The sequence below is a fragment of the Cervus canadensis genome, chromosome 33 (assembly GCF_019320065.1).
Source record: "Cervus canadensis isolate Bull #8, Minnesota chromosome 33, ASM1932006v1, whole genome shotgun sequence".
Classification (NCBI taxonomy): domain Eukaryota; kingdom Metazoa; phylum Chordata; class Mammalia; order Artiodactyla; family Cervidae; genus Cervus; species Cervus canadensis.
The window spans coordinates 20,637,498-20,661,073 of record NC_057418.1 but is presented as its reverse complement, the minus strand read 5'-3'; the positions used below and the strand labels follow the sequence as shown (position 1 = coordinate 20,661,073).

Genomic DNA, 23,576 nt, shown 5'->3' with positions numbered 1-23,576 from the left:
TATCATATACAAAGGGGGTCCTGGGTGGTAGGCACGGGACCATGTACTTCACCCATTTATCTCACTTATGGACAAGACCCACCAATCTATACATGATAGATGAGATTTAATTTTGGCATCTATGCATGAGGTTTGTTTTAAAATGAGATGCTCCCAAGGTTGAATGATGGCAATTCCATATGTTCCTACTTAATATTACCAAACGACACTGTGTGTGATTTCAGTAGACCTGCCATGGGAGAGGAAGTCAGACTGTGTGTTCTGTTCTGTGGAATCATGACAGACAGGCAGGTATTAAAACAGCCAAATGTAAACAGCACCGCACCTGGAATTACCACGCAAAAGACACCCAGATGCAACCCTGGAATTAAACAGAACTCTAAGAAACTGGCTATAAGGCAGATAGTGTCTCCTTCCCTGCTTCTCTGGTCTCTTTCCCCTTTTCTTTCAATCTTCACTTTCGCATAGTAACCCCCTGGCCTTCAATATTCCTCCAGAGGATTAAAACCAATAAATAATTACATCAAACAAAAAATTTCAAAACACCAAAAACAGCAACAGGAAACCCTCATCTATGTAAATAAAGGGGAATTCTGTTCCCTCCAAGGTGCGATTTGATTTAGGTACAACAAAAGAGCCTCTACAATGGCATTTTTTTAAATCTACATGTTAAAATTTTGAACTTCCCCACAATGTCAATGTGACATTTTAACAAGTCACATGCTTTTAAAAAGAATATAAAAAATTCTATCTAGCATTTCTTTCAATCACTAATGGTTTCTCAAACAGGAAATCTTACTCTTTTGTAACTTTTGGGGAGACTTTTACAAGATGCTGCAAATGAACTTTACTAACAGTAAGAAAGACAGACAAGGTTGAGATTTAAACTGTCATAATTACACTTCAAAGGTTAACTATTCAATACAATAAATCCAAGTTCATGTCCCTTTTGACATTATGGCTTCATCTGATGAGTGGCTTGGCCAGGAACCTGGCTCTTAAAGTATTTAGAATGGGAGGTCCTTAAAGCCTCTTTGGAACTGAGACTTGGGATCGTTAACAGGAAGAAGAAATCATCCCTCAAATCTGAAAGGACATTAAGTGCCTTGTTTGTTAGATGCTTGTTTGAGGTGGAGATATATTAAATTTGGACTAAATTCACTGGGTGAGACCCATAGTCCTTTGGGAGCCGAGGCTCACACTCAGAAGATGTTCTAAAATAAAAGTTTATATAAAATCGTATAAGGTCCAACTGAAAGCAGAAGCACATCTTGAGAAGATTTCATTGCCATACACTAGCCACTGCCCATCTTCGCACTATTTAAATAACTAAGCCTCGGGAATGCTGGAGGCCAGGATCCTACATTCCAGAAGGGACTCAGTGCTGCCTTGCTCACATGCAATCCCCAATTCCCCCTCTGCCAGCCTCAGCCAGAACCCATTTTTCCACTTTCATATTTTCTGCTGAGACGGACCCCAGATGACTTGCTTTGGAATAAGTAGGGCAGAGTTTGCTTTATTACCTTCTGTGCTGGGCTTTTTCATTTCTTCCACCCTGATAAGTTTCTTTCTCACTCTGCGAGTGGAGTTTACCAGCTTGTGTAACCTCTTAAACTTCACCGACTCCTCGGTCTCATCCTCCGACTGTTCTCTTGACTGGCAAAGAAACAAAGGAAAAGTTAATCAGATAATTGCTGGGCGGAGCTCTGCCTCACTGCCAGTCTGAACTCTGGCACCTCCTCAGCTCAACCTGGGGCACCAACAAAGCCGCCCAACAGGTTCATAGAGAGACACGTACCATCATCTTAAGGTCTAATTTGGTGGAGAATTAGGTCCTAGGCACCCCCCCCACACACACACCGATGGCCTGGCCCGGCCTGGGGTGCATTTGTCTCAGTGAATTCGCGGTCCCTTCTGGGAGAGCTCGGGCAGGATGCTCCTCTAGGCAGGCCCTGTAATTCCAGTTAACACTGCTGTGCCTTGGGCCAGCCTCTCCTCTGCCTGGCCCATCAGGGCTTGCTGTTTAACGTGGTCATCGACTACTTCTCCAAACCCAGAATCTGCTGAATTGTTCCAGTCCTCTCCGAAAATAAAAAACAGCAGGGCAGGAAAACGGAAGAGATGCAAAAAGCCATCCTCGGTCCCGTTTGTGGGGACTGTCTGCCATCCCTCCTTCCACCTCTCCCAGCTCCTTCCAAGAGTTCCCAAGGAGAGCCTGGGGAAAGAGCCTGCATTCCTCCACGAGGGACAAGGGAAAAAGCTGACCTTTTCAGCCATACAGTCCAGTCCATATTCCCCAGCATCCCATTTCAGTTCTGCAGTGATTCAAGAATGCTCAGCCCAGCTGTTTTCCCTCAAGTATCAAACATTACAGAGAGGGGAAGAAAAAAAAAGTCTCGGCAGCAATGACCCAAGCGAAAAACAATCCTTTCCTTGTGAACAAAATGAGGCTTTCGTTTCCAAGTCAGCTCCAACATTCAACAGGCAGCTTCCTCTGTTTTATCTGCTCAAAATGTGAAAAAGCAAAAGGAGGCTCCAAGTCAATGGACGTGCGGCCCGGGCCGGGCGCGCCGGCATCCTCGGGGGCGCAGAGCCGGGCGGAAGTGCGCAGCCTCGCCACAGCCCCGGCCGCTCCGAGCAGCTCCAGCTCACCCCGCGCATCCTGCCAACAACTTTCCCTCGGTTTCCTCCAACCTAGCTCGCTGACAGAGCGGGGAGAGACATGCCTCCAACCAAAACCAAACCACGTCTCCGAACCCAAGTCTAATATGGAGACCTCCCCCGCTCCAAGAAATGCTCTCACGAATCCCAATTTTATAGAAGCTAAATTGGGAAGCAAGAGTGAGCAGAGAACAGTTCAGGAGGAAATGAGGTAGAGATTCTTGTAATTACTTAGGCAGAAAAATAGTGTCTGCTGTGAGTCCACAAATATTTCTGTAAGCACTCTGGCCCTCCGTCAGGGATATACGACCCATTTCCTGGCCTCTGTCCTGGCCCTGGGGTTCCCAGCATTGGAGCCATTGTACTTTCTCCCTGCAAGACTATAAGCAAACCATTCACTTGTTAAAGAATAATTATTATAACCCATGAAATGGCAAGTCATCAGGACAGGGGTATTTCTCAGACTTTCCTTCTGTGAAGTATATCAGTATCTACTTCCAATTTCTCTAAAAAAACAAAAGGTTCTAGGTAAAATGTTGCATACACTGAATTTCAGAATTAAAGTTAACTGCTGGTAATGAAGAGTAGACATTAGACCCCCAGATAATCAGGGAAGGAGGATTCACTGCATGCTGGCCATCATGCTTAATGCATTTGGTCTAAAACTTAAAAGGTAACACATTAAAATAATAAGTACAGCTTCTACTACATAATTGTCTGATTGGAACTTTACTTTTTCTTGCATGACTGTGTGTGATGGGACAGTCAGAGTGGTCAACCAGAGGAATGAGAACTTGGTTAACCCCTCCTTCTGGGTAATCAGCACCTGAACAAAACCACAGTGCGTGGAATTACACATAAACACTGAAAACCATTCTGCCTCCTTGATGTCTCTCAAAAACCAAGTACTTCTAATAGAAGAAGAGTCAACATTCGACCACAGAAAGTTTCTGTACCTACACATCTAGACTGTCTATAACCCTCACATTAAAAATTCTAATGTCACGTGGAAATGAAATAAGCATGTGTGTGTGTGCATGCTAAGTTGCATCAGTCAAGTCCAACTCTCTGCGACCCTACGGACTGTAGTCCGCCAGGCTCCTCTGTCCAAGGGATATGGACTGTAGCCTGCCAGGCTCCTCTGTCCAAGGGATTCTCCAGGCAAGAATACTGGAGTAGATTGCCATGCCCTCCTCCAGGGGATCTTCCCAACCCAGGGATCGAACCAACATCTCTTACATCTCCTGCATTGACAGGGAGGTTCTTTACCACTAGCACCACCTGGGAAGCCCCGAAATAAGCACAGGTTGTTCATAAGCAAGATTCAGGAAGTTACATCATAGAATGAATATCACTCATACTCATACTCAATGGGGTTGCTGGTGGTGGTGTGTAGGGGTGGGAAGGGGAGTAAAAAGAGAAAGGGGATCTGGAAAGGGATAATACAAAAATCTTGAGTCATAAAGACACAAATCACTTGTAGGAAACACACTATCGGAAGGAACTTTTCAGGAAGAAATCAAAATAGTTAAACCAGGACAACAGATTTAAAGGCAATGACACCTCCCCAACCCCACTAGTCCTGCTCTCCTCTTCTCAAATTCACTGGGGTGAAAAAGAACATATTCCAGGTACTTATTTCATTACTTTCACATGTTCCATCTATTTTTTGAGAAAGAACTCTTCAGAATTTTGAATTGTTATTTTTATTTTTCTTGAAAAAAAAATTAAAAAGTTTGGAGGCATTTGCCACTGACAAATCACAAATCATGGCAACCAATAACTTTCTTTGCAGTAGCATGTTTGGGGATACTCAACAAGACAGATGATGCAGCACTATTTATATGAAGAGAAATGTAGGATAAAAATCAGTCATTCAAGAAATATATGTATATCTTATTATTATCATTTTAAAAATAGAAAATCTCCTCTTAGTGAGCCCAGAGTAACTGGCGGTGAACAGTATATCCCAAGGATGCTTTTTATTGAGAGAGGTGTTGACTTCTCACTTCCTCCTGAGTCCAGAGGAAGAAGACTTGTGAAATATTTGCCTTAAAAAAATCCTCTCCAGCTGTTTCAACATAAAGACTCTGTAAACGGCATGCATTTTTCTTTTAAACTAGGCAGTAAAGCTTAAATTCCTCATTTCATGTTTCTCCTTTTAAATACACATGTGCCACTTCCCAAGTGTTGGAAAAAAGAGACTTGTCTTTTTATTCAGAAAATACACCCCCAGAAACGTACGTGTGAGATGGGGGTGTGAAAATCTCCTTTCAGTTTTTTAAAATTAAGAAATAGCTATGTGTATATAAAGGAAATCCTCATACTTAGAGGAACTTTGTAGAAGATGAAGGAAATCAGCATTGAATATAAAATGAATGACTGATTTCAAGAAAGAGAGTCAGAGCTATTATAAAACCAGGTTTTAAATAAACTAGAGAGAAAAAAAATCAGTATACGTTTATACACATTCAAACACAAGATGGTATCGCCTACCCTCCCTGTCTTGGCCCAGGTCAGAGTACTAAAATAAACTTTAATTTGACCAGATTTTAAATTAGAAGGTGGAAACTCAATCATCTGTATACAATCCTTCACCTCTGAACCTTTAGTAGAAAAGGCAATAGATTTATCCCACCAAAGGATGTGGGAAAGTGGATTTACAATATTGTAAATAGAAACATTTGATTTCCAGCCTCCCTCTTGCAGATTTTTCCACCAGAAAGCCCATATGGCTCAACTTTTAATTACTTTGGCTAATGCTATATGTAGTAATTCTGTGGTGAATGCTTAAGTGTTTCATTTCTGGTTTCCATGGCAACATTACATCAGATTGCAGACAGCTGGCTCCACAGTTTTAAACCATAACAAATTGACCAAGCCAAGGCACAAAACTATAGCTGCTTTAAAGAGAGAGTACACCATTCTCCCGCCAGGGTGCTGAATGAGGAGACTATGGGGCCCGTTTGGCTTGCAGCGGAGGGTGGAGCCTCCCTCTTTCTCAGCTTCTTTTGGAATATGTGCGTCCTTGACACATCTGCAATGTTCTAATGGGAAAGACATGGAGCCAGCGCGGAGAACTTTTTATAACACAGCTACATTAAGGATAATCAGGAAAAAAGGGAACACAATTAACAGCATCTGTAGATACAAAAATGCGTGCTGGAGCAAACTGAAAGCATGGCCTTACTGATCAAACTGAAGCCTGTCACTGCCGGTCGTAACAGATGCTTCACTTGCCCCTGACCTTGTAACAAACAGTTCTTGCAAACGGTGATGCACTAGAACAAATGCTTTCCAAAAGCTGCGTGGCAGAGTCCTGCAGGCAAAGCAGTAACGTCTTGTAATAAAGACTAATCTGAACTTGCAAGGAGCAACTAGAACCCTTTGCGGGACCGCTGGAGACCTTGCTGAGCACAGGATTACAACTGCGCCTTCTGCAGAAACAAACTCACTCAGCTTGCTTCCCCAGCTCCAAACATGTCCCGACTAAGTCAACGTATCTCCCCCGGAGCCACGCAGGGAACACTACATTTATGCACTTCTGAAAAGTATTTTGAAATTGGCAAGGTATTCGCCTGTGAAAGTCACACGATGTCAATGGTACTAAGCCTTCATGTTAGGAGAAGGAAACCGATCCTCTTTAGGAGAAAAGCCGTGTGCAACACTGTCCAAAGCCAAGTCTTTTGCGTGAAAAATCTCCGCAAGTGGCAACTAAGCTCCCAACCCATGTACACCCAACCCTTCCTATCCCGCTTTATTCTCAATAATAATCACTCCTCTCCCACCAAAAGCTATGCCTTAGTCGAATGAGGAAGCTAGGAAAGAATGCGCTGGGTTACAAGGTATGGAAGTAAGTAAGGGACTAGAAGGAAGAATCAAGAGGAACTTCAACAGGAAAGGGGGAAGCATCATAGTCAGGAATGATGAAAAAAGCTTTTACTTGAAGTGACAGAAGCACAGTCCCCCCACTCCCCGGCATGAAATGAGTCCAGAGAACTTACCGGCTTCGGCATTGAGCAGGCCTCGGGGGTGATGCTGAGTGTGTCCGGGACCCCCACCCCCTCCCGACTCGGAGCGCGTCCTCACTCCCACTCGACCCCTCCGTAATCGCAAAGTGATGGTGAGGCTCTCCCGGACCATGCTCCCTGGGAGTTACATGATCGGGCAGGCTCCGCCGGGACAGCTTACGATCCGAAGAAGAAAGTGAAGACGCTGGTTTCAATTAGCCGCTTGCTGCCTGCTGACTGATCTCCCAGTTCCTCGCTCACTGCATAACTTGTAAGAAAGGCATAAGTCATCAGCTCTAAGCAAATCTCCTATTCACCACAAGGAAAAAAGGGAGTGTTGTACGTGGCAAACAATCCCTGTTTTCACTGACGAAGGCTCCCTGACCTCCTGCTGGCCTCCAGTTCCTTAATTACTGTCTATGGAATTCCAGAGAAAGAAAAAAAAAAAAAGAACGCGAGAATCTGAGCAAGTCCGGGACAAGGACTCACCCTCACAAGTGACTGAACTGAAAAAAGATCTCTTTTGCAGATAAGTCTTCTCAACACCCCCCGAAGGGAGTCGTCAGGATTGAAAATAGACACCTTCCTAGGGCTATTTTTGAAACTCCCGAATTAAAACTTATGATTGTGGTTTTCTCCTAAAGTTGTCACTTTCTGTGTCTCTCCCTGCTTTTTATTCTTTCCGTTTTAGCCACTAGAGTAAATGTAGGACGTTTCTCCTTCATTGATGCTTCTAAAACTGTCTTACCTAACTGTTTGAATGATCAGTGGTTTCGGAGCAGCTGAGTTCTCCTGGATTCTAAAATTTGAGCATGGGGACTCTGTCACAAGATGGTCACTTAATTTTCTCAGGGCTGTCTAGAGAGCGACATCATATGCTGCTACTTAAACAGAACATCATTTCAAAAGGCAGGACTGAAAACCCCTATGAAGTATCCAAAACATGGGTTGCAGGCCATGACTGTATTTTCAGGGCTAAATTCACTCAGTTGGGGAAGTCATGTATTCCCACTGCAGTCTGAACTGCTCACTCCTAGGTGCCTCTCCCACCGTGAGGATCTTTATTTACACTATGCAAGCCCCCCCGCCCCAACTCTTTTTGGGTCATCACATAGCAGAGATCCCAGGGGGTACCACCGACCACCAGAGCTCCTTTTCTGGGGCACATTTCCTGTTCTTCCTTGGGTGCCTGGGGCATCTCTCACTCTGCATGAGGACTTCCCAGGTGGCGCTAGTGGTAAAGAACCTGTCTGCCAATGCAGGAGATATAAGAGACTTGGGTTCGATCCCTGGGTGAGGAAGATCCCCTGGAGGAGGGTATGGCAACCCACTCCAGTATTCTTGCCTGGAGAATGCCATGGACAGAGGAGCCTGGCGGTCTACAGTCCACGGAGTCACAAAGAGTCAGACACGACTGAAGCGACTTAGCACACACACGTGTATCCTTCATGAAACTCCCTTCCCCCAATTTTTCTGCCCCCCAAAGCATCTCCTCCCATCATTTATGGAACTTTCTTCCCTAGGCTGCCTCTTCCCCACTTCACAAAGCTGTTTCCCTGACGCCCTCTCTGGTTTCACATGTGCCCCCTTCCCACTCCCATCTGAGAAGCCCCACATGTACCACAAATGGTGACAGGTGCTTTCCCAATGTCAGACTTCAAACACCTGGATTTATCAAACGCTCACAACTCCCAGGCTCTGGGCTAAGGATCTGCATGCATGACCTGGTCTCCCAGATGGTAAATGGCAGAGGGCGATGGGGATGCTTCATGGCTTCGCTCCTGCACCACCCTAACTCTACCCGGGCTTTCTTCACCCAGGACTGACAAACGCACTGCATGCATCATCGTGCTTAGAATTCCTTAAGGCTGTCAGTAGACATCTCACTTGAATTTCTTTGTTACTTCATGAAAACTAAGAAAATGTGTACGCCCCAAAGATGGTGGGGAAATACTCCTCGATGCTGGAGCAAGAACAGCCTGAGATTAATTTCCAAGTCCTCCAGCAAATCCCTCTATTCCTATGGAGCTTGGTGTTCCTCCACATACATTTGGTCTAATAACATTTGTCTTAAAGTGTTGTTTTTACAATAGTGTACACAACTGCATACAATTGATCACTGGAGCTCGGTAATAAGTGCTTATTACATCTGCATTCTCTCTACTGCTGATCGGAATTCAAGCACCTATTTTAATTCTTACAAACTGCTGTTTTAGGTGACAATGTAGATAGCAAAGGCAAGGAAAACGCATGAAAGCAAGTGATGATGACCAACGTTTGAGGCTGAGTCTGAACAGGTTTTGAGACGCACAGATTCTGAGCAGCACTCAGAGCCAGAACACAGGAGTCCCATAGACACAGGTTGAGGTCCCCTTTAAGCCACTTTGAACTCTCATTTATGAAATAGGCAGGGGCAAGCCTCCTAGGGTTCTTGAGAAGATGAAGGGAGACTTTGACTGGGAGGGGAGCCTGTTAGGTTGCAAAGGCTCTGTAGTGTAAGACCGCGGGAGCCAGGCATTGATGAGCCAGGTTCTGGGAAGCAGGTGAAAGATAGGCTCTATCTCCCATTTGTCCTCCCAGTGGCCTCCTACTCCTTACTCGGCCTTTTTAACGGTGACAGGAGGAATCAGATATTTATGGAGACACTTCATGTGGAAAGCCACGTATGCAGGGTGCCCATGGGGGGCCTTTGGCAAATAACCCATGCACAGTTTGAAGAAGTGGAGACTCTCCAGCCCCATAGCTCCCAGCCCTTGCTCTGTATTAGAGGAAATCTCAGGATATTTGAAAAATTAGGCCACCCTTGGGAAGTTTCTTGGTGGAGGCAAGATGGAAACAGGGCAGATCCACTTCACAAAGGAGGCGCATCGCTGGTCTTGTTCACTGGGTAGTGGACTTGAACTTACCCAGCACACAAGAGGTGTGCAGATTTGCAGAGGACAGATTTGAACATCCAACTCCCACTCTAAGGGAATACTCTTTAGGTCGCCAGAGCAAAGTTCAAAGGCCACATTGTGAATGTAGGACTGCGTGGCCAGAGCTCTCATCTCCAACTTCTGGGTACCTGTGCTCAGCTATGTGGACACTATGTGGGAACAGCTACTCACAGCGCCTGGTTCTCATCCTCCGACTTCCTCACAGCACCTCAGACACCCCATCTCTCATGTGCCTGCATACCTCTGCACTTGTGGGTTCCTTTCTGGGATAATCTCTGCCTGCCCCATCTACTTCCCTAGCTCCTACTCATCCTTCAAGATTCAGTTCATGCGTCACCTCCTCTGGAAAGCCTTCCTGGCTTCTTCCTCATCTTCCTTATGCCGGGTGGTTGCCTAGCAGCCCACCAGAGTACCTTGGGACTGACCTCAGTATGTTATCGCACTATTATTAGCCCTTCACTAAACTTCAAGAAGACAAAGAGCATTGTCATTTCCATGTCTCTGTCTGTATTTCAGTAACATTTATTGTTTATCTCTAACACATGATCTATTTTTCATTAGAAATTTTGGAAAATATAGATACAGGAGAAAAGAAAATGCTTATATTTTCCTAATCAGAAACATCAGTAGCATTTTGGCTTATTTTTTCGTGTGCGTGCACATGTGCACACACACACACAATACACCTCTGTTACTTTTTTTTAAAATAAACAAACAAAAAGAATGACCTTGTGATCTTTAGCTGCTCCAGCCCCCACAGTCACAGTCACTATCAAGGTCCCCAAAGCCTCCCTCACATGAACACAGGTGCAAACAGAAACAAAATGCCCACTTATAATTGTGACCCTCTTTGAGGGCATTGTTGCTTTCAAGGTTTGCTTTGGAGAAACCCTGGGGTTCTCAATGTACACTGCTCAAACTGTTTTATAACCTATTTTTAAAAATTAATGTTTTGAACATCTGCCGACATCAACAAATATTTAGCAAATAAAATATAACAATGCATTAATGATTCAATGGTATTCAGTCACGGACATCTACTATAATTTACTTAAATAATGCCCTCAATCATGGAACATTTGCATGTTTCTAATTTTTCAGTATTATAAAAAATACTCTGATGAACACTGTGTCATAAAATTTCTAATGTGCCTAGTACATCCTTTTTTTAGAATAAGTGATTAGATTGTTGAATTGATGGGTAAAGAATGGACATATCACTAAGTCTTTTGATATATTAATTTGCTCATAAGGAACATTTTATTATTTTAAATTCTCACAAGTAGTATAAAAAGAATACCTATTTCTGCACGCAACTGCCAACATTGAACATCATGATATTCTTTTCCATTTATAATAAATAGATATTTCCTGATTGAAATCAATGGATGGATGTACTGATTCAAAGCATTAGGAAGGGAAAAGAATCAAAAGTACATGAGTAAGCTGACTTGACCTGGACTTACAAAGGTTATAATCTAAAAGTCTGGGGGTAGGAAGGTCCAAGAGAAATTCAGACATATGATTACTATAAGTCAACTGTGATAAATGGGCAAGAGGAACCAAGAGATACAGGGGTTCAGAAATGGGTGAACTCATCTCTGGTTGGGGAAACTGAGACAAGCTTCAGTGAGGAGATAGGCATTTGCCATGGCGTTGGGGGCATTTCCGAGTTCCTGTTGAGCCTAAAAGTCCACCGTTTACATGGCTCCCACTGACCTCACACGCCTGCCTCTCTGGACAGTCAAAGAAGAGCTCAGCTGATGCCGCTCCCTTTATAAACAGCATGTGACACGGATCAACAACAGCTTCACGGCTCTCCTCTTCTCCAAGTTGATTTCATAATCCCTCCAACATGCCTGCTCTCCCTCCACTGGTCCAAGGGGTGATGCATTTGAGGTCACTCCCTACCTTAGGGGCAGTATATTGGCTCTGGCTGGGACTTTCATATCAGCACCACCAATCATTATCGCCCGGCCATGGCGGGGGCCTTCCGGTCACAGCCATCCAGTTAATGTGCTATTCTTTATGTTTATAGAAAATTCGTTTCACTCTTTGAAGAAGTTAGAATTACTTTCAAAAGTGTTTATGAGTTGTCAGAGTAACTATATAAAATATGAAACACATTGTGGGCTTGTTTTTTTTTCCCCCTTATTTCACAAAGCAGTCAGGGGAGGACTCATCTGTTTAGCAAGAAATATTTTGCTCATTAGCTGGTGACATCATTGTCCTCTGAAATGAAGAGATTTTTGTCAGCATATGGAAAAAAAGATGAAATTCCATTCTTCTCCCAGAGGTGCAGTGTAACACTGAAATAATCTCTCCGGCAGTTTCAAAATTAACTAGTTGTCGCCAGATTTGAAGGCGGAGGAGAAGGAGGCAGAGGAGAAGATAATTACATGATACTTGTATTTGTAAAAAGTATGTGAGAATTTGAGTATTTGAGGTGATGTTACCATCCCCTAGAGGCAAAGGCTTGTCAGCACTTAATTCATTGAAAGAAACTATTGAAAAATGAACTATAAAGCCAAAGGAACAACAAAGGGATACTATGATCCCCAATAAACTCTCTTCTTTTGCTTAAAACTCACAAACTCTAAATTGCTTTTAATTACCCCCAAATAATGTTGCTACTTTCACTGTAAGGAAGGAAGAAAATATAAGACCTCAGGAATCTTACAGCCAAGTCTAGGGAGATTTCAGGAACAAGTAAACTCACCCATCATGATTCTGCAAGTTTCCATGGAGCAGAGAAAATGCCTTTCCTTCTCGTGAAAGCAGTTAGAGGAAGAGAGATGTTAAGTGAAGGAAAAGGAACCAACTTCCCCTTCATTCTGTAAATCTTTGGAAGACCTGACTGCTTGAGACTATGTCACCCTGCCCACAGGTCAGAGACCCCTGCTGGTCGTACAAAATAGGGAAGTTGAGATGAAAACGTTATGGGAAAGTAGGCAACAGTTCTATGGGTCTCTCTGTAAAGAGTGGGGGAGTGTTACCCAGAACACATCCATGGTGTCAGGCACACTAAAGACTAAAGCCAAACACAAAACCCACTCATTCCCAAGTGCCTTCCATTCTCACACAGCCCATGCCATGGAAAAAGGATGATTCAGAGCAAGACTGCCAACTAGGGCAATTACATAGGCGTTTGAGGCTGTAGTTTCTGGAGCTGATGGAAGTTTTCATCCCAGAAGCAGTAAGACTCCCAAGGGACTGGGTGGTGTTTGCAAAGTCACATTGCTTTTATGGCATCTTAGATGGACTGATTCATGGATCAGGCATGATGCCTTCTTGGAGAGGGCTGCTAAACAACCTTGACTAGGCACATGACGGTGTAAAAATAACGGAGAACTGATGGAGCCTGCATGGCAACGGAGGGAAGGTGAGGACACCAAGTTCTTTCCTCTGACCCAAACTTAGGCCACCAATCAGCATGGGCATCTGTTGAAGATGGAGGCAGGTGGGCCAACGGTGCCTCCCAGAGGCATGATCTATGACCTTAACATACTTCTCCTTATGTTTGTTGAATAAACAATAAGCAAATTTACTTCCAACAAGAAGAAATCTTGGCTGAATCCTTAGGAAATGAATCAGTTAGAGCTAAAAGGTTGTTTGTGGTCATCTAACTGGCAAAACAATCAGGTCATGATGACTGCTGAAAGTTAAATCACAGAATAACCTTCCCACAACAAGTAACAAAATGAGCAACAGCGCCCTAAAAAACACAATTACTAAAAACTGGCAAAAGTACTACACCAAGAGCGTCCAAAGATATATAACCTAATATATTAAGCTTCAGAACTCCATGATCAAGCTAAGAAACAAATTTCTGAAGATACAGGAAAGGAAGTAAAGTGTGTGGCCTTCTCTATCTTCTGCTCTAGGAGCAGCAGAAACTGCTTCAGGAGAGGAATGAGTGAAAAGATGGAAAGTCAAGTGTAAAGCTTCTCTTGACTGGAATGAAGCCTTTAGAAATTCACCAGGAATGGGAAGAATGAATTAAAAGCAGGTTGGCTCTGGCAGACCCATTCTCCCAACCTTAAGCAAGCAACGTGAATAGTGATGCAGCATGTTTAGCAAACTCTTAGTAGAGAGAAGTCTGAGCCCAGGTATCCCAGTGAAGATCACATGCCGCCTCAGTTTGGTGTGCCCCCTCCACGGGCTCTTACGTTAGGCTTTAGCAACAACAGGGGCTTCCCAGGTGGCCCTGGTGGTAAAGAACCCGCCTGCCAATGAGAAGATACAGGAGATGAGCGTTCGATCCCTGGGTCAGGAAGATTCCCTGGAGAAGGAAATGGCAATCCACTCCAATATTCTTGCCTGGAGAATCCCACAGTGGGCTACAGTCCATAGTGTTGCAAAGAGTCAAACATGACTGAGCAACTTAGCATGCACACACATAGCAACAACAAACATGAATGGATCACAAAATAAATAAAGGAAAACCCTGCATCATCTGACAGTATGGCAAATGGGTCAAAAGATGATCCTCATTATATCAGAACAAATAGAAAACATGACCTGAACTACCCAAGCATGATCAAAATGAAAAGAAATGCATGAAACTACGCAAACTGTAACAAGAAGGGGAAAGAGAGAGACAGAAAAGGCATGGACAAACACAGCGATTTTATCTTTGATCCCCATCTCTCTATCAGAAGAAAACCAAACTCAAGGAACAGGAAGAAATCCTCAACAGTTGCTTCTCTTTATAAATAGTTTAAGAAGAATATGAATTCAATTAAATGAGGCCTCAAAGACAAGATGAAAAACATGATATGAATTTTAAAACTGCAATCATACAGGAAAGCAACCTAAATATCCATCGACAGAGGAACAGATAAAGATGTGGCATATATGTATGTACGTATGTACGTGTGTGTGTGTACACACACACACACACACACAAATATGGAACACTACGCAGTCATAAAAAAGAATGAAATAATGCCATCTGCAGCAACACAGATGGATGCAGAGATTATCATACTGAGTGAAGTAAATCAGAAAAAAGACAAATATCTTATGATATAACTTATATATAGAATATAAAAAAAATACAAATGAACTTATTTATAAAACAGAAATAGACTCATAAACATAGAAAACAAACCTATTGTTACCAAAGGGGAAAGAGGTGAGGAAATAAATTAAGAATTTGAGATTGACATATACACACTTCTATGGACAAAGCAGATAAACCATAAGGACCTACTGTATAACACCGGTAACTATATTCAAGATCTTATAATAACCTATAATGGAAAAGAATCTGAAGAAGAATACGTGCATGTGTGTGTGAAACTCACACTAAAACTTACAGTGTTGTAAATTAACTATACTTCAATTTTAAAAAATTGCAGTCATAAGGAAATGAGGACCAAACAACCTATCAGAGAACCAATTTATAAATATTAATAAGAATGAGCAAAGAATAGAATCAAAACCATGGAAGTAAAAATATTGATAGTGAGAAAAATCTATATTATTTTAAAGGTGTCTTAGTGGTAAAGAGAAAATGCCAATGCAGGAGATGAGGGTTTGATCCCGGGGTTGGGAAGATCCCCTGAAGAAGGGGGAATAGGAAATAGCAACCATTTCCAGTATTCTTGCCTGGGAAATCCCATGGAAAGATAAGCTTGGCAGGCTACAACCTGCAAGGTTGCAAAAGAGTTGGACAGACTTAGCAACTAAATAATCAAATCAAATTACTTAAATCCATTTTCTGATATGACCCAAGTGTGAAGATTTACCCACCTATTCACCTAAGCCCAGGGTTTCCCTGGTAGCTCAGCTGGTAAAGAATTGACCTGCAATGCAGGAGACCCCCGTTCGATCCCTGGGTTGGGAAGATCGGCTGGAGAAGGGAACGGCTAACCACTCCAGTATTCTGGCCTAGAGAATTCCATGGACAGGGGAGCTTGGCAGGCTACAGTCCACGGGGTCGCAAGGAGTCAGACACGACTGAGCGACTTTCACTCACTCACCTAAGCCCACTGGCCTAGCTGCTCCCTCCACCTGACACAGTCCTCTTCCTTCTCCTGGTGATCTACTGCTCGATGTCAGTCATCTTTTCCTGGCTTTCCACACTCCCCTCACTGAGGCTTAATGGACTTTCTGTGTGCACATCACACACTCAGTAGAAATATTCCAATTAAGCCCTCAATCATGCTGTCCACTTCTCTGTCTCCTCTTCTCAAATATAACCCTTGTGGATAGGGACTGGCCTGTCGTAGGTATTCAATAATGTTTGCACAATGAATGAGTGAAAGAATGTTCAAGATGGCATTCTTTCATCTACATTCTTTCATCTGGGTCAAAAGCACAGGGCAAGAAGTGTCCTTGCAGAAACTAATTATGCACTGCTAGTAGAATTATACAGTCAACAAGGTATGACAGAAAGTGTCGTACAAAGAGAAACAGGGACAGAGAAGAGAATAAAGGGATATTTCTATAGGAATCATTTTGTGATTGGGATTTGAATTAGAATTTGGTTGTGTTAAAGTACTGCTTTCCAAATGAATCCCCTTGGTGACTGAGTATATTCTAAGAGCTTTGATATAATGGGTAACTGTCGTGACTTATAGTTCAAATGAAACCCTGAACAAGTGATGGGCAGCCTGTGACTTCAGTAAGTTGGCTTACACTGGAAGTGACCCTCAGTCTGAATCTGACTCATGAACCATGATAGCATTTGGGTCTCTCACCAACCCATCCATTATCATAAGATTTGGCATCAGAGCAGAAGATTTAATGAGGAATTAACACGGAATGAAACAATATCATCAAACAAGTAATGAAAATCCTCTTACCCCGATCTCCTGGAGGTTCATCCCAAAAGCAAAATAAGAAATTGGCATTGCAAATCTAAATACCAATCTTTAACCCATATTATATCATAAGTATCTGTATTTAGATATAATCGGCTAGCAGGGAAAATGTTGTAGGTCTTGTCTGGTATTTATGCATTAGGTTAGGCAGATGAAACTGCCATTTTTACAGGTCAAAAGCTAACATTTCCATTCACATGGCTTGACTTAATAAAAGAAGTAACAAGGAATTCCACTGGCAGTCCAGTGGTTACAACTCTGTGCCCTCACTGCCAAGGGCCCAGGTTCATTCCCTGATCAGGGAACTAAGATCTCACAAGCTGCATGGTGAGGCCAACATTTTTTTAAGTTAAAAAAAAAGTAAATAAGATGAAGCTGAGGGTGAGAGGAAAATCTTAAAAAAGAAAAGAAACAGACCAGAGTGTGCCTCCAAACTCAAATTTTTAAAATGCTAACAATAGGTTACATGATCCTCAGATTACGTTGTGTCTGTCTGGAGATTTTGTCATTATTTGTTTTTGTTCATGTGGTCTCTGATGTGCTGAGGAGGGTCTGCAGGCAGCACCCTCAGCTCCCTGTGACCCTACAAACCAGTGAAGATAGAGAGGTTCCTCGTTAGTTTGCCAGGTTGTCACTGTTATTTGGTCGCTCAGTCCTGCGTGAACTCTTCTGTGACCCCAAGGACTGCAGCTCACCCGGCTCCTCTATCCGTGGGATTTCCCAGGCAAGAATACTAGTGTGGGTCGCCATGTCCTTCTCCAAGGGATCTTCCCAACCCAGGATCAAACCCACATCTCATCCATTAGTAGCCGGATTCTTTATCACTGAGCCACCAGGGAAGCCCTAGTTTGCCAGATGCAAAGAGCCAAGGTCCCAATGACTTCTGGGCCTGCAGTAAGAGCAGCCCCCAACATAACAGATTGATGAGCACACAACCCACATGTTCAATCAGCCCTTCTCACTATCACGATATAGTCGTAGATAATTTCAAAACAATTAAGTACTCATTTTTCCCAGACAGTGATCCTAAAGTCACATATGTTATCGAAATCATACCAGACCCGCTCCTCAGCCCACGTACACTTTTGCCTTCTGAAACAGAAAAGAAACTGATTGTACGTTGGGTAAAGGCAGAGCCAAGTAAACACACATTATTTACATTACGCTTGTTCTGAAAACTCTAGCCATCTGCCATCATATGCAAAAGCATAAGCACTGCTACCATGTTAATGGCACGTACAAAAATAAACTTTTATGGGACCTCAAGCATTTCAAGCATGCCAGCAAATGGAAAGGCAGAAGATCGTCACACAAAGTAACAGAGGCTGGCGTTCACTAGGTGTTTAATTAATACTTGAGACACCCGTACACTTTGGCTCGGCTTTGGAGGCACAGAGAGGTGAAAACACTTGCCCTCCGACGCAGAGCTAATAGGTGGCAGAGCTGGGATCTGAACCCAAAGTCTGACTCACGTCTGTGAGCTTAACCAGCCCCCTCGCCTGCCCACGCTGGGCAAATGCCTGGCCTTCCCCAGGCCAGAGCCTCCTTCCTGCCTAAGTCTGTTTAAAGATGATGATCTTAAGGGCTCACAGCAAACACATACCTCAAACTTTGGCCCTTCTCCCAGGGAGAAGGCTAGGGACAGAGGCTGGTGTGGAATAAATGACAAGAAGTCCTCTAAGCTTGGTCAGCTTATGTCCAACGAGACCAAAGCTCACGTTTCTCACAGACTGTGTTACATTTCAACAGACTGATTTTTGTCTCCAGTCTCACCATAAACTACAGGTCTAAAGAATCATTACCTCTACTCTTCTAAAGAGAATTTTAATATGTCTTTATTGTACTATCATTTCAGTTGCAAAATCACGTCTGTTAAAATTGAGGAATATTTCTTCTTCCCACCCAGCCAAATAAAAAGGAAATTTATAGAAGGTATCCAAAAAAGTCTGAAGTTATCTCAAGACTTCTAAGTATGCATTAAAAGACGAGAATCAATAAAAGCTATTTAGAAAGATTTAGAAAAGTGTTAATTTTTTGGGGGGGAGGGGGCACAGTGTAACACAGCATGCCATAAACATGCTGTCCCAAGTCTACTGGGTACAAAAGCCCTCTGGCAAATTAAGGCTAGATCAAACTTTTCCTCTTTCTCCTGGTCAATTCAGAAGTCAAACAAGTCGAGTAAAACTCTTCTTCTGTTCAAGACATAAAGATCCAAAGTGGATATCCAACTGTCCTATATTTAAGCCTAGTGAGTGTAAGCGTTAAAGTTACAACAAGCAGAACCATTTTCTAGCCACAAATCAAAACTTAACTGCCAGTTAGAATCCTTTTAAGCTAAAATCCATAGATTAAGTTATGAAAAACCAAATCCTCTAGGAAAAGAGACTAAAAGAAAAAATATTAACACCATTAAAAGCAAACAATGACAACTAAACATTTAGAAATGTAAGTTATTTTTACGCTTGGAATCTATTATCGCAAAGTAGGTAGGTTTAGCGACTAAATCGTGTCTGACTCCTGTGACCCCATAGACTGTAGCCTGCCAGGCTCCTCTGTCCATGGGATTTCCCAGGCAAAAATCCTGGAGCAGGTTGCCATTTCCTTCTCCAGGGGATCTTTACAACCCAGGGATTGAACCAGGGTCTTCTGCATTGCAGACAGATTCTTTACTGACTGAACCACCATAACTTAAGTGCAAAATGACAGTAGAAAGAAGGTCAAATGTTTTCATAAAGATACACTTACTGGACCTATAATGTCAACTCTACAACTAAGATCTGTTTGAATCTTCACAGTTTATGCATTCAATAAACAGTTACTCAAAGGTAGCAAAAATACGAAAGTCGTATTCTTTAAAAACACTGTTACTATCTATAGGTGGAAGACAATCCTGTAAACTCATCATGTACTGTCATTAAAAAAATGTCTTCTCTGGGAATCAGATTTCCCCAAACAACAAATCTATTAACACTTGTTTCTATTTTCTTTTGATACCTTTGTAATATAAAAACAAAACTAAAACTTCTGATAAATTTTAACTTGTGGATTTTGTCTAGAAGTTCACCCTAGTAAAAGAAACATATTCAAAATAAGAATCATTTTCATTTTATCAGTTATACTTAAGAATTTTATTGTCTAGCCCTCTTTTAAAAAATCTGGTTCCACCCAGAGTCTTAGACTCTAAAAAGAGCACCTTGGATTTATAGAAGCCTCTTGGACAAGCAGAAGCATCATTCTGCCCATGGAGAGACACCCCAAGAGCATGACCTCTGTTCTCTGACTGCATTCTGTATTAAGTGGCCCTTTTCTTTGGCCATAATAGAAATTAAGGCATTTGCCCCTAAGAACCACTAAGAAAGTTAACTTTGTGGAATGCTCTCCTGGCTTTCAGCACATTATCTTTTAGAAAGTTCTAGACTAGACTAAAGCAGCTACCTCTTCATGCATAACAACAGACCTGAATGTTCTGGCTGGAAGACAATGGCTGTCATTGAGGCAGGTGAAATGACTCTGAAAAACCTCAGTAAAAGCCATCTAGGGGTGAGAGCCAAGTTTATGGTTTATAATTTTAGAAAGCCCCCAAAAGATTTAACAATTTTGTATCGGGCCAACACTATGGGGATATTTTAGTTGTGACCTTGAAAGTCCTTAATCAAGGAAACACTTAAAATAGTGTTTTGTAAAAAGAGGAAGAAATGACCACTTGATGTTGTATCTCCGTTACCCGAAATCTGGACACAGTTCAGCCACATGGCTCCCCAGGTTACTGGCAAAGCTATATTCAGAAATGGAATGAAAGGCTACGCGGAGATGCACATATGGATGTAAGGTATTATTATAACACCACAGTGATAACATAGCTCTCCTTGCACAAATATTTCCCAACTCTAAATTCCCCCAAATGTAAAAAGTTATCAATTATGAAACGATGACTTGCTTTACAAAATAACTCACTTCACAAAACATTTCACCAGAGTTGCTTCATCCTCATAAGAAACTCCAGATCCAAAAACATAATTCCAACTTTTTCCGGGACACAGTTTGTATGAAGTGAAACAACTAAACAGGACCAAAATAGATGCTTGCAATGGACTCTAAGAGCTCTGGAGCTTTATTTTCCTTGCTGGTGTTTTAATATTTCTGTATACATTGCATTTTTTAAAATAAGATGAATAGCGTCATAATCAAATAATTGACAATTTGAAATTTTTTCAAAGGAGATTTCACTGCAAGAATTTTAGGCACATATCACCAACTCTTACCTACCAATTTTGTAAAAACAAACACTATGATTTAGTAAAATGTATGCCTTGAGTAAAAAACTTAAAATCCCAGAAAGACAGAGAGCACAAATTCCTTTAAACATTTTCTTAATCAGAAGGCAAACTGAACCTCAACGCAGAAAGCCGAAAGCTTAAAATGAGAACTCTTAACAACCTTCCTCCTGCAGGAGGCGAAGGAAAACACAAGTTACTAAAATAAAATGAAAAATTTTAAAACACACATTCAGATGTTTAACAAGGGATCCCGTTAAGTTCTCAACCAGAAACTCTTTTTAAAAACTCTGACACTCACAACAGAAGTTTGTTATTAATGAATAACAGCAGAGAACAGATTCCCCTCTGGCAAAGAGAAAGCTATTTTTCACTTCCCCTGGTAACTATCTTTAGTACTTTATACTCTTGGAAACCAAGAATGTGCATATGGATTTATTGTGAAGCAACATGCAATTATCGACCGTCAGCACTGGGGGTGGGGGAGCCTATGAGTCAACGCAAATGAAATCTTAAAGCACGACAGGCATCAATATAGGCATTGAGGTCTGGTGACAAAGACCTTATGATCTCTGAAACTTTCATGGCCTGGGCATTCCCGACTAGGGCCAGTGAGCTATTTACATCTCAGTATAAGCCCTGGCCCTTGCACAAAAGATAATCAAAGCCCTGAACCCTAAGCGGCTGGAGTAGTACACAGTGGGAATTATCTGAAATTAATTACTCGCTATCAGGCAAATGGAAGCAGTCTTTTGGATGGAGTTTCTTGCTGAGTCTCCAGGAAAACACAGGACAGGCTAAAGTCAGGGTAAGAGGGGCGAGTGTCACACACGTCGGGATTACCATCAAGTACAAGCAAACTTCGGTGCCAATGGTGGTCGGGTACAGTAATGAACGGTGTAACTGAACATGGGTGTGGGTTCGCACAGAGACAGCTAGCAAAGTACACGGGGTAAACAGCCTTTCTTCAGAAAACTCTCTCCAATGCTGAATAGACTGTCTTCACTCGCCCACATCTTTCAGTAACAAAGGCCAGTCATTCTATTTTTCTGTTTGTTTGTTTTTGGCTATGCCACGGGGCATGGGGGAATCTTAGTTCCCCGACCAGGGATGGAACGTGTGACTCTTGCATTGGGAGCCTTAAGTCTCAATCACTGGACCGCCAGCAAAGTCCCAGTACTGTAAGTCATTCTAGAGCTTCTGGGAAACTGTGCTGGAAGTGGAGGGAGCATATGGTATCGTTGGCCCTCCGTCCAACTGGGAAAGTCTGAGCATACTTTTGAGCCGTCTATGAAGAAACAGTTTGCCAAGGAAATGATAACTAAGTGTGCGCATGAATCTCTGTGAGCAGGAGTGAGGGGGTTTTAACTTCTGCATCCCAGGGTAAACACTACGGGGGCAGAGTCTCCCCCTTCACCTTTGTAATCCGAATACCTAGCACAAAGCCTGGCACATAGCAAGTGCTCTACAGACATCGCTGAAATGAACAAAGAAATGCGCTAGAGAGTCCAACTTTTAAGAAGTACCCATTTCATTCTGACAGCTGATATCAAGGTGATGGTTGTGATTTACCCTCTGAAAGGGGCTCAACAAACCAATACTTAATATAATGTTTTCTCAGCAACTTGTTTTATAGTAACTTTTTCCTAAATGAGACAAGTCTCTCTCCTTGCCATCTAAGTATGTGAGGTTCTACTACTGGCCTCTTTCTCTGAATGGATAGTCTTATAACCTCTCCCTTGACGCAGATGCTATTAATCAGGACAGTATCCAGTGAGACGGACACTAAAGGACCCACTATGGATGACTGGGGCTTTCTGCTCTCCCTCCTCCGAGTTGGGTCTGAATCACAATGAGTCCCGAGTCACTGTATTTATTCTTCATGATTCTTTGGATTCATGATTTACACTTAAATTATGTTAGTCTTTAGAACTAGGGGATAAGAGACCTAAAAAGACACATTGAAAACCACAGATATGGTTCCTTTGATGACCTCATAGTCCTAGGACATGCTGCTGGCTAGCATGTGACACATTTATTATTATAAATGGTAAAGCCTCAGAACCCTGCACACAACACCGTACCATGCAGTGTTTTCAAATGAATAATCCTGTGGGCCTTTTGTCTGTCTGTTTGTTTGTTTTAGCTGCAATGGAATCTGGTGCTTGATTTAGGAAACCAGGGACAAGAAGATAGTGGGAGGGTTATATTTACTATAGATATGCCATCATTTGTTACTTAAATGCAAAGAGAGTATAAAGACTGAGTCTGTAGTTGGCAGACATAAAACATGCTCTTAAAAGCAGCCAAGAAGAATGACCACTCAAATACAAGCTTGTGCACTAAATATTTCTCAAACAAGCTATAGGAGCTGAACACTGTGCTAGGCATGCCTTTCTTGCTCAAGGAGCTCACAATTTCCATGGAGGTTGATATACAATTAATTCAGATACTCCAGGACACATGTTAGGTATTGTGTTGCAAGCTAATTTAACAAAGTGCAGAACAGAAAGCTATGAGAATATACTTGAGGATGCTAAAGTTTCAGAGGAGGTGGCGGTTGGACGTCATCTTGAAGATTTTTACCTGGAAAATATGGAGGAAGACCTTTTAGGAAATGCACAAATTAAAGCAGAGAGTGTGAAAATACAAGTTATGATCAGTAATGCACACAGGCTCCATTGTGGATGGAGTAGAGGCTGTTAGGGCAAAGGATGAAAGATGGGAGTGGAGAAATTGATTAAAGCCAGATCACTTAGGGTCTTGAGTCTGCCAAAAAGTTTGAAATTTATCTTATAAAACTGGAAAACCATCAGCCTTTTGTGCATGCGTGTAAGCTTAGTCACTCAATTGTGTCCGACTTTT

At 42.4% G+C, this 23,576-nt stretch overlaps 1 protein-coding gene across 6 annotated transcripts in view; it reads right to left on the bottom strand.

The window, feature by feature from the left end:
- Positions 1-23,576, bottom strand: part of SASH1 (SAM and SH3 domain containing 1) — a 983,107-nt gene that overhangs the window by 35,355 nt on the left and 924,176 nt on the right. For 3 of the 6 annotated variants that reach the window (XM_043457237.1, XM_043457239.1, XM_043457238.1), the window contains one exon: positions 1,524-1,656. In XM_043457237.1, the coding sequence (XP_043313172.1) occupies positions 1,524-1,656 (133 nt within the window). Of the gene's footprint in view, positions 1-1,523; positions 1,657-1,798; positions 2,234-2,265; positions 3,710-6,665; positions 7,252-23,576 lie in introns of those variants that run through there. The other 3 variants (XM_043457241.1, XM_043457242.1, XM_043457243.1) reach the window with 3 other exon arrangements.